The sequence below is a fragment of the Episyrphus balteatus genome, chromosome 3 (genome assembly GCF_945859705.1).
Source record: "Episyrphus balteatus chromosome 3, idEpiBalt1.1, whole genome shotgun sequence".
Taxonomy (NCBI): Eukaryota; Metazoa; Arthropoda; class Insecta; order Diptera; family Syrphidae; genus Episyrphus; species Episyrphus balteatus.
In genome coordinates this window covers 112,945,398-112,958,007 of record NC_079136.1, presented here as the reverse complement: position 1 = coordinate 112,958,007, position 12,610 = coordinate 112,945,398, and the positions used below count along the sequence as shown (strand labels likewise).

The window sequence follows — 12,610 nt, the reverse complement described above, 5'->3', positions numbered from 1 at the left end:
AAGGATGGTTGCTCCTTTTTTTTGTTGTTTTTGTTTTCTGTTTAATTTAAAAATTATATCAAAAGAGGGAAAATAATTTCATTTCCGATATCAGGGCATGTAGGTATATAGCGTGACTGAATTGAATTTATGTTTGTTTTTTTTTTGTATTATTATTTTATTTTTGTTTTCTTTTTTTTTTGTATTATTAAAATTATTAATTTTTCTTCGATTTCTATTCAATTTCCGCCATCATGGCACATTGACGCACATTTTGAACGACACGCGGACTCCATCATCACAATATTAACATTTCAATCAACATCAATAATGGCAACGACGACAACGACGTCGGTGATGACAATGATGATGACAACCAAACCCAATGACAACTTTGATGCAAAATCCTGATGACTATGATGATGGCAATGGATGGTTATGGTAATAATAATAATGACGATGATGATGATGAAATCCACCAGGTGTCCCATCACAGCCCAGTAATTTCCGGGCAACCGATATCGGCGAGACCGCAGTTACCCTGCAATGGTCAAAACCGACACATTCCAGTGAAAATATTGTACATTATGAACTTTACTGGAATGATACGTATGCAAATCAGGATCATCATAAGTAAGTAAAATTATATGTACATATATAAAGTTGTGGTATTTTTCTTGTTGTGTTTTTTTTTTCCTATTGGATATTTTTTTTTTTTATAAAAGAGTTAACAGAAAGAGGGAATTATATTTATTCGGAAAAAAATCTGATTTGAATTATTTAGTTTGGGGCTAAATTGAACTGTCATTTCAATTTAATGGAAGGTGGCATTTTTGTAATTTTTTTATTTTATTGAACTGGAGTCAAGAGAGAGTTTTTATGACAGAAAAGGTCAAACTTTTAATATTTTTTACATTATTTTGTTTTCATGATTACTTTTCAATTTGAAATATTAGATTTAATTGAAAATAAAAATTATTATTAAGAATGACAGCTGACAAAAGCATTCGCATACTATTCTTTTTAACATGTGAAATTAATTTATACTTAAATTTAGCATTTTTGCACAATTTCAAGACATTTGTCTTCTCCCCAACAGAGAAGGTCTTGTTCCCGACTGATACTTCCTGGAGTTTCTGATTGGCAGAGGCAATACTTACTTGTGATACTTACTGAGGCAAGTCATGGTACCTATTTACCGTGGCAACCCCTGATACGAACCTGGAGAACCCATGATACAATCCTGAAACTTATCAGAGCACTCTTCTATACTTACCGAATAGCAAACTGTCGATAATTGTAAATAGGATTTTAGAGTATAAATAAGCGTTAAACGTTACACTATAACATAAGTACTTTCGAAAGTGAGACTAGCAAGCTTTGTCAACAATTAGGTATTCAAATTAAAATTTTTAAATAGCCTTTTCGAAATTAATTTCAATTCTCTTAACGAATTCCCTTTTTTTCGGTTTTGGATCTTGATCCTGTTTCAATAATTGCTGAAAACCTTTTCATTATTACGAATTGTTTCGCGGAATACAGAAATTGCTGAAAATCTTTTCAAATTGTATGAATTGTTTCGCGGATTACTGAAATTTTACCAAATAACACTGATTCACCCTAAGCTTTCTGCTAAATCTCAATCGTAATTTATCCTTAATTTTTGTTAACCTATAACTATCAAAAAACAAACACATTGAGCCCAATGCGTCACTGCAGCGATTACCCAGCACTCCGCAAGAGTGCACGGAAAAAAAATACCACCTAAAAAAACAAGCGGATTTTTCCACATTAAATTAGTCAGATTTCTGCATGATTTTTTGCCAAAATGACCTCGAAACTCAAAATTTTCTTGAAATTTCCTTCAAGAGAAAAAAAAAAAAACATTTTGGCGATATTTTTATTTATTTAGAAGATATTAATTTTGCAAGCAATAAAGTCAAAACGGGCCACTGTGCTCCGTCTTAAATTAAGCGGATAAATCTTTTTAATTTCTTGAATGTGAAAATTTAAAAGAAATCCACTTAAGTGAAACGAAAAATCATGTTATTTATATGTGGGAGCTTTTTAATTTAAATAAACTGACAGGCACTGGGGATCGAACATACAACTGTTAAGTTACTAGGCGAGTGCTTTGCATTAGCCTATCTTACTATTGGAAATAAGTATGATTTAAAGAGTTAAGGTGTAAACAAAGATTACGTACTTGACTTGTCTTGCTCCAATAGCAACATATTACTTTTAGGAGACTTCAATTTACCTCACATTGATTGGGTCCCTTCCGATGATGAAACATATCAAGAAGCTTCACTAACATCTTCACAAAATGAGCTTGCTTTATTAGACAAAATTTTGTATACTGACTTACAGCAGATAAGCTGTATTAAAAACTATAAAAATCGAATTCTCGATTTAGTATTTTCCTCTGACGCTATTAGTACTCTTGTTCTAGAGTCTAGAACTGGTATCACTAATATAGACGGTTACCATCCACCTTTGGATATCTTCTTTGAATGGAGCAATCATATTACTGAAAACAGTAACGATTTTGATTGCTCTTATACTCTTGATTTTAAAAAAGCAAATTTTGAGTTGCTTTCTGAAAACATATCTAGTTCAGGGATAGAAAATATACTTACATTATCTAATATTGATGAAGCAGTTACAAATTTTTATAACATCCTTAACAGCTGCCTTGTAAATTCCATTTCCATGAAAAAATCAAATAATAATAATAATAATTTTAGTCACCCTTGGTACACAAAAGACCTAAAAATACTAAGAAATAAACGAAATAAAGCATGGAAACTTTTTTTAAGAACCCTTTCCCCAGTTGATCACGCTTCTTACGTTGAACTATTTGAAGAATTCAAAACTCATTCAAAAAATTTGTACACCGACTACATAATTGAGAAAGGAAATTCCCTAAGAAAAGATCCAAAGTCATTTTGGAACCTTGTTAACTCAAAGAAAAACTCAGATGGATATCCGGCAAACTTCATTCATGACGATATTACATTACATCAAACATTTGACATTTGCAATGCTTTCGCCAATAACTTTCGTAATTCATTTGTTAATGAGACTGTTGATGTTGACGAAATCTATTTCAAAAATTTACATTCATATTCCGAAACGAGTTGTACGAACATCCCTGTACTGCAAAGTACTGTGTTAGACCTTCTTTCATCCTTAAATGATGATTGTTCTGCTGGCCCAGATGGTGTGCCACCAATAGTATTAAAAAACTGTAGAAACTCCCTAGTTCAGCCTCTAACATTTTTCTTCAAACTTTCCATCAAGTCAGGAAAATTTCCCTCCATCTGGAAAAAGTCATTCCTCACTCCTGTTTTCAAGAAGGGTGATAAGACAGATATAAAGAATTATAGGCCTATCTCGAAACTATCCTGCATTCCAAAGGTTTTTGAGCAAGTTGTTTGTGATAGTCTAGCATTTTATAGTAAAAATCTGATAAGTGAAAAGCAGCATGGCTTTGTAAGAAAAAGATCTACTACAACTAATCTTCTTAGCTTCTTAAATAAATGTTCAAATGCATTAGAAAAAGGTAATGAAGTTGACTGCGTTTACACTGACTTTTCAAAGGCATTTGATCAACTTAGTCATAAAATAATAATCTTCAAATTAAAAGCTTTTGGTTTTCCACGTATTTTTATTGCCTGGGTAGAATCTTATCTTAACCAAAGATCCTATCAGGTCAAATTTAGAAACTGTCTTTCAGATCTTTTTATAGCCAACTCTGGCGTCCCTCAGGGAAGTCACCTAGGCCCATTTTTATTCATTTTAGCTATAAACGACGTAATCTCGTGCATAACTTCAAGTGATATTCTCATATTTGCTGATGATATGAAGATTTTTAAAGAAATTAAGTCTGACAATGACCGTATCCTTCTACAAAGCGATATTAACAGTTTTAATGTTTGGTGTGGTAAAAATGGCCTTTCACTTAACCCAGCTAAATGCCAAACAATTACATTCTCGAGAAAACGAGTCATTAATATTTTTGATTACTACATCTTACAACATAAGCTATGTAGAGTATTTAGCTTCAAAGACTTGGGTGTCCAATTTAGTTCAAATTTAGGATTTACTGAACACATCAATTTTATAGTAAATAAAGCGAGCTCAATGCTTGGTTTTATTAAACGTTGGGCAAAGGAATTTGATGATCCATTTGTTACTCTATCTTTGTACAACTGCTACGTTCGACCCCATCTTGAGTACGCTTCTCAAGTATGGAGTCCTTTTTATGAAGTTCATAAAAACCGAATCGAATCTATTCAACACAATTTTGTACGCTTCGCTCTAAAAGGTCTTCCTTGGACCGACCCTTTCAACTTGCCACCTTATGAACATCGCATTCAACTTCTTCAGATACAAACTTTAGCACAGAGACGTGTAAATAATGATTTAATCTTTCTTCATCAGCTTATTAATTCCCAAATTGACGCCCCTGATCTATTAGCTTGTATTGGTATAAATTATCCGGGTGGATCTCACCTCCTACGAAGATTTGAACCTTTGCATATCGACTTTCATAGAACAAACTATGGTATTAATGAGCCTCTTAGTCGCATGAGTAAACTTTTTAACTTGAACCATTCATCCTTAGACTTTAATTTGACGAAAATGGGTTTAAAAACATTGTTTCGAACCAGTGCTCCACAATCGTGACTGTTAATCAATGTTTTAAATAAATGTTGGATTTTTTGTACTTATAATTTTATAACTTGTAAATTTGTTTGTAATTATTTTGTTTTTATATTGTGCATGTGGGAGGTTGTATTTTTTGTCTACTAACCACTAACATGCACTTATGATGAGCCTCTGATTGTAGTTAAAAGCTTGTTCTAAGCTTACTACATCAAAGAATCTGAAGTGAAAAAAAAGGTTAAAGCATGAAACTTTTGGTTTTTACCCGTAGTCCAAATTTTTTTTTGCTCATTCGTTAGAGAATTAGATGAATATCATAACCCCGATTTTTCGCACACGTGAAATTCACCTTTTGACTACTATCTTATTTTAGTTTTATTAAATATCTTGACTTCTGTGCATAATAGGAAAAGAGTGGCTATATAAAAAACGTTTACAATTAAATTTCACATCTTTTATGTTAAGAACATTTTTTCGATATTCTGAATATTAAAAAAGTTACAAAAATTATACCAAAAGTATAAAAAAAAAGAAAGGTTTTAAGCTTTGAGCACTTTTTATCAAAATTATGAAAAAACTTTCCGAGGAAAGATTGTTCACCTTAAAATTCTCTACAACGCTGCTATAAAATTTTTTTGTATCGCTATAAATACAAAAGTTATTTATACTTTCTTGTTAAAAAAATACCCCTTTTTTATCAAATGAAGAGACTTAAAAATAAAAAAAAATTGCACTTCTTTAATTTTCTCCTGTAAGACAAGGCTATAAAATACTTACTTATCATTTAAAATTCAAGATTTGGTTGAACAAAAATTAAAAAAAAAGCAAAGATAAAAAACACAGACAAAAAAGGGTATTTTATAACAAAAAAGTATAAATAACTTTTGTATTTATAGTGATACAAAAAAAAGTTGTACGGCAGAGTTGTATATAAGAACTTCATAAATGCACTATGAACTACCCACCAAAGCGCTATTTTGCTTTTAGTTCAAAAAATAGGTTTTGTTTCCATTCATATATATAAAGTGATGGTTTGCAATCAATTAAAAATTTAAACCATTTATTACATACTTGAATCCATTATTTCCATAAACATTTTGTCATTTTTGTAATTTTCATTTTCTTGTCTTCATCCTATAGACGTATATCAAACACAGAATCCTATACGCTTGATGGTTTATATCCTGACACATTGTATTATATATGGCTAGCAGCACGCTCTCAACGTGGAGAAGGAGCTACCACACCCCCAATACCCGTCCGAACGAAACAATATGGTAAGAAATTAAATAAATTTTAATTTAAAAATTATTTCATATAAATGTAAACATAAATATTGTATGTGCATACATAAATAAATGTATATCCTTTCGCTTAGTATTTATAGTTAAAAAAAAAAATTAAGAACAAAAACAAAATAAATAAAAAAATCGATATTCCTTTATCATTATTATTACCTATTTATAATAGCTTATCAAAAAAATGAAAAAAAAATGAATATTCTTATATACCAAAATTGTATACATACCTACATATATAGAGTTAAAGTAGTTGCGTAGATTTTGTTAAATGAAAAAAAAAAAATGTCCTTTAAAAAAAACATTATGTCCGTCCATTTGAATTGGTGTGCTTTTCTATGTCCTTTCCATATCCCTTATCCAAAAAAAACATCGTTTATTATAAATAAGCTGCGTGGAAACAGGTAATCAACTATCGTTTTCCTTTATAATCCTTTGATTCCTGGGCTTCTTTTGAAAATAAAACCAAATAAATCAAGAAAGCACCCAAAATATAATTAAAGTCGAAAATGAAAAAGGACGAAAATTGAAACAACAGCAAAAAAAGATTCGAGTGAATAAAACACTCGTCTCGGGTAGGTTAAACTCTGGGGAGTCCTCTTTTACTAAATAAGAAGGACTAAAGGTGAACTTGGTGTAAATTTTTCACACACATATAGTCATCGTTAAAAAAGTGAAAATGTGTAATATTGTATTTTTTTATTTTTTTGTTCGTTTGTTTTGCGTGTAATGAAATTATGTGTCCCGTCCAGGCAGTGTTTTTTTTTTTATTTAATTTTTTTTTTTGTTGTATTTTATTATTTAAATTCAACAAAAAATCCCATCAGATAGTACAAACAACGATCCACACAATTTTTACATTAAAAATATATGAAAAAAAAAATGCTTTTCCAAAAATAACATTTAACCAGAAATTAAATTTTTTTTACGAACAACGGAAATGGAATGTAATTGGAAATATGTACACAGAGAAAAATAGACCACATAAAATAGAACAAAAACAATAAGATTTCTCTATGGTTTTCATCCAAGAAGGAAACCTTATTAAAACAATCGGGTTTTCCTTATTGTTTTAAAATCTGCAAAAAAATAAAAAAAACGATGACCAGGCTGGGAATCGAACTGGAGACTTCAAACCATTAGTCACCCACCTTACCACCTGAACCAACCTGCCATGAAAATATTGATCGCGATTTTTGTTCTAGTGCTAAGTTGCAAAAAAAAATCAACTTTTCAGTCAAATTTTAATAAGATTTTCTCTATAAAAATAATAAGAAATCTCCTTAAAAAAACCTTATTAATCGTTGATTTTAATAAGATTTCCTTATGAAATATATGGACGGTAAAACAATATGGCAATCTGTTAGTTTTTAGCGGGTCATATTTTTCTCTGTGTAGGTAGGTAATATGATTTTAGTTTTTTTTTTTTGTTTCTGTACAAAGTGAAATGAAAAAAACTATATTGATTGATATTATTTAAAAGTGCAGAACTTTTTTGCGGGATTGGTGAAACAGATAAGTTAATTATGAGCAAGGAAAATTAATGTATCCATAAATATCGTGTCGATAGTAACAAATGGTATCTTTTTTGAGAAATTGAAAAACATAACACGATATCACCAGTTATATTGGACTAGTGAAAAGCCATGTTTCAATATTGAAATCAGCAAAATGTAGGTACAACTGAAGACAAACAAATTTGTTAATGTTTTTTTATGCAAGCATGCTTTTGACGCTGACTGTAAATTAATTGAGGAGCGTTTTTCAAAACTCAACAAATGTTTTTTTTTCAAGTCGGTAGGCTCAACTTTTATTTTCAGATTTGGAACGATTTTTCCTTATTTTAAACACGAAAACACCGCGTTTTTTTCAAAATGAAACAAACCTAAAAGTAATTTTTTTTTATTTATGTATGTACCAATGAATAACTGAAACCAATCGAATAAAACTACAATAATAATATGTGATTTTTGAAAAAATATAAGTCTTTCAAAAAATAAGCAAACTTTATTGAGTTTCACTGACCTGCAATTTTGTTGAGTTTTGCAAAACCTCCATACATTTTGTATTGGTTTTGTTGAGTTTTGAAAAATTCGCATCTTATGCGCCTGCCATGCCAAGACTTTTGATACCAATATCTTATTTATCCTCAATTTATCCAATTCACATTGCATTAATGCACACCGAAAAAAAAATTGATAATAACAGCTATCAAATTAACATTTTTCAGTGACAAAAGTCGTCCAACAATTAATATATCAATTTTGATATTTTATCATATCATTCTGACATTTTTTAATTTCAGGCTCAAGTAGCACACTTGTGTATAAATTGGTGTAAATTCATTAATTTTGGTGTAAAATTGAGAAAATTGAAAAAATATGGTGTATTTCTCAAAATTAGTGGTATAAAAATTATACCACTGTCTTTTCTGTACAAAATTTCAACATTTTTTTAAGATTCCGTGCAAAAAATACACCGATTTTCAGTTGTTTTTATAATATACCATTAATGGTGCATAAAATTATTTGATTCTGAAATCAACCAAAACGGTTTATTTTGTACACTCTGTTTGGTGTAGGAAGCACACCCTGTGGACATAAAATTCACCAAAATGCATATGTGGGAGACGCCATATTTTTCAATGGACGCCATTTAAAAATAGAAGACAGCGATTAATTATTTTATTAAAATAGTATATTTATCGACCTAATAGTCCCGCATTCTTAGTTTTTTAGATTCATTATAAAAAAACTTTTCTTAAAAAAATGTAAAACAACACAAAAATTATAATTTTTGAAAAATGGATTCTTAAAATCGAAAAAAAAATCATTAATTCACTGACATTTTTGAGGCGCTCGATTTTTAGAGGGGGTAGCATCTAAAATTAGTAGATAGAATGTGTTTCGTTTTAAAATTTGGCAAACAAAATCATATTTAACCATTGGTTTCTTATGGCAATATTATGAAAGTGAATAAAAATTCATTTTCATTTATTTCATAAGAAATGGTGTGAATTAGAATTCATCAAACTGTTTGAGATAAAAAATAAACTTTGGTTCAAATTTTAAATCAGAATAATTTTAATGGTGTATTTTATCCATAGATTTATTGTGTATTTTTCAATTTCAAAGGGATAATTTTCACCAAAAACAGATCATTTAATATACCACTAGTGCCATTTATACACCAAAATCGGTATATTTTTTTAACCACCGGAGTTTATTTTATACGAGAAAATGGTGTATTTTTTATATTCAAAATGCATATCACGAAAGTGCAAAAAATACACCAAATATTTTGGTGTATCTTAGACTTTTGTGCTACTTGAGGGTGGGATAGTGAAAATTTCAATTTTACAATTTAAATATCATTTTGACATTTTTTTAAGTTTAAATGGATAGTGAAAATTTCGCTTTGACAATTAAAATATCAATGTTGACTAGATTCTACGTTTTATTTTATTATAATGAAACTTATTTCTTTCCATAACGAAGAAAAAAATAACAAAAATAATACAAAATTATTAAAATTATTTTTATTTTAAGTGGAGTGATTGAATATAATTCAATTATTTTAATTATTTTAAGTATTTTCTTTCTTTTTTCAAAATATTACTGAAAGGGAATATTCTTTACAAAATAATGGTGATATTATTTTTTCTATTATAGGTGATATAATTGTTTTGTTATTTTCTCCCAAACTATGTGAAGTAAAATCTTAGTGCCAATCAAATTTTCTCAGTAAATCATACATTTTACTTCGAAAAAACACAAAGCGCCTTTAAATTAGTACACATTAAGAATTTTTTATTTAATATTTTTCAATAATTTGGAATGAGAAATTGATATGAAAAAATGATAATAAAATATCAAAAAAAAAATTCCAAAATGTGACATTTAAATATCATACTGATAATAAAAATGTTGTTTTAACATTTTAAATATCATAAAACACATTTTATAGAGAATTTTTGGCTGATATTTAAAAAATGTTAATTTGATATGTACAAAATGTTAAATTGATATTGGTTTTTTTTTCGGTGCATGTGTGGAAATTAGATATTCAATAATTTACCTTCTTTAATGTGCGAATAAAATGATTGTATCGATTTATCGGGATTGGAATTTGCGATTTTATGTATATATCGAATAAGTTTGAAATGTTTCGATGGCTGTTTTTATAGGTACTGAATTTTATTGTTAAAATAAAAGTTGAAGCAATTAAAATTCTTTGAAAGAGGATTCTTGATTAAGCTGTTTGGATATTATTGACTTTTTTGTCTTTGACAATGAACCGGAAATGTTTTTAAATGGAAAGATTTTGAAGGTGTATTCTTACTAAAAATGTCTTTCTTTTTACTGAAATATTGGTCCTAAAATATTTTGGAACTATTGATAGCGTGCTCATCAAATACATACCTACATAAGAAATGCAAATAACCGGAAATATAACTGAGCTTAAAAGTTTTTAAGCTGAAAGTTTTTTGACGGGAGACGCCGAGTCGGACAATTTGGAATAACATAACCGCAATCAGGAAAGTTCGAAAATTTGTTCAAATTTTGCCATGATTTATTAAATGAGTCATTTAAACCTCTTTTCCTTTAATTTGAAATCTAACTCAGAAAATGTCAAGATATACTATACATATGTAGGTAACCGAAATTTCACAAACGAAGGAATCCCGAATTTTGTTTTTATAATCATTTTTTACTTATTTTTCAGTAATTGTAACTCATTTCCTTGATAGCTTTGATGGCTTTAAATGCTTTAATGGCTCTAAGAGTCCTTTGACGGTCAGGCTTTATGTCAGAATTCACTCCTAACTTCTTTGCCCTCAGTTTATATTATTTATATTTATTAGGCAAACAGGAGTAATTCCATACTCTTGCTCATAAATATATGTATGTTTTTTTTTTTTTTAATGGGGCAATGGGATTATATTTTAAAATAAACTTCGACACCATATTAATACTAAAAATATGGTTTGAAATTCAATACTACGAATTTTTTTTGCATAAAAAGCTTCGTAATTATATGCCATTAGATCAAAATTTGATCATAGTTTATTATTAAATTCAATTTATTTTTGTTCTGATGCAATTTTTCGAAATTAAAATAGCAATTAATATTCCATATCATGTTCATAATTTAATTAATTAAATTATATCAGTTCAATCGATTTTGATTTAATAAATTAAAAAATAACTGGAAACAAAAAAATAATAAATGGAAAAGCATTTTTTAACAAACTTTTTTTTTTTTTTAATTGGTTATATCAAAACATTATTTTGCCATATCGTATTTAGTATTAAAAAATGTAGATAGGTATACAAAATAATTATAAAAATATATAAACAACACCACCACATCACAGCACTAAATTAATAAAAAAAAATAAAAATCACTCTCACCAAACAAAAATTGAATGCAACAAAAAAAAATATTTAAAAGAAGTAATATACATAAAATACTCCATCGAAAACTGAACACAAATAAATTAAACAGAAAATATATACAACTCATTAACTCAGTCATTACATAAGCAAACAATGAAAAGTACATAGCAAACAACAAAAAAAAACAGAAACATAATATTTGCCATTAAGTTTAATCATTAAAACAATTATTCATTTTCAGTGTAACTTTCAAGGATAACCCCACCCTATTTTCCTTTATACGTATATAATATTGAAACAAATCACTCACCTTGCATGTTCTACTCAAAGAGAACAACATCAAATTAAATACAAAAATCCACTTTGTCAAACCTTTAAGTATGTATAATACCCAACGCAAAAATAAACTCACTCAAATACCTTTACCCTTTTTGGCAATTACAAATATCAGAAGTGGGATAACATATTAGTTGTTCCTTTATTGTTTATATTTAATTTTTTTTTTTTTTTTGTGTATACATGAACATTTTTAATTGTTATAAATAATTAAAAAATAACAAAACTACTGAAAACCACCTATCAACACAACATTAAAAGAATTTAAAAATTTAATACAGCAGATGTCAGCCAGGACTTTCTATATCCATGACACACAATTTTAATTTGTTTTTATTCCATTTTTTTTTTTTTTTTTTATGTTTTGTTCGTTTTAATTTCAATTAATAATTACTATGCAAAGCAAATGATTGGCACACGCTTTTGCAACTTTTTATTATATTATATACATACACACGCAAAAGTGAGAGTATTTTTTTTTTTTTTATTTGTATGTCACGATGACAAACTGTTTGGTATGGGACAAACTCCGAAATACATGATATACAAAATTGAATGGAGATTTTTTTAAACTGCCTAAAAATACATATTATTATTGAAAATTAAAACTGTAATCTGTTGATTGTTGAATCGTATTTTTTTTTTCTGTTTCAATTTTTATTTTATTTCTCTACGAGAAAGTGTGTTTGGAGTGTGTTTGTATTTTATAAGCTCTTAGTTTTAGTATTCAGTGTGTGTGAATTAAGTGCGCGTTGAATATCCTTTATTGTATTGATAAAAAGGACTTAAATAGGATTTGGATATACATACATTTATATCTCCTAGTAGAATATGAGGATTTGAATTTCTTGTTTTTTTTTTTAGTTTGTTAAATGATGAGCACAGGCGAATTTATGAATTTTTTTTTGTTTTGTATTAAATGGCGCC

At 28.4% G+C, this 12,610-nt stretch overlaps 1 protein-coding gene across 11 annotated transcripts in view; it reads left to right on the top strand.

Annotated features, from left to right (window-relative positions):
• LOC129916500 (tyrosine-protein phosphatase Lar) overlaps nt 1-12,610 on the top strand; it is a 664,315-nt gene that overhangs the window by 625,714 nt on the left and 25,991 nt on the right. For all 11 annotated transcript variants that reach the window (XM_055996494.1, XM_055996492.1, XM_055996499.1 and 8 more), the window contains 2 exons: nt 462-612; nt 5,791-5,927. In XM_055996494.1, the coding sequence (XP_055852469.1) occupies nt 462-612; nt 5,791-5,927 (288 nt within the window). The remainder of the gene's footprint in view (nt 1-461; nt 613-5,790; nt 5,928-12,610) is intronic.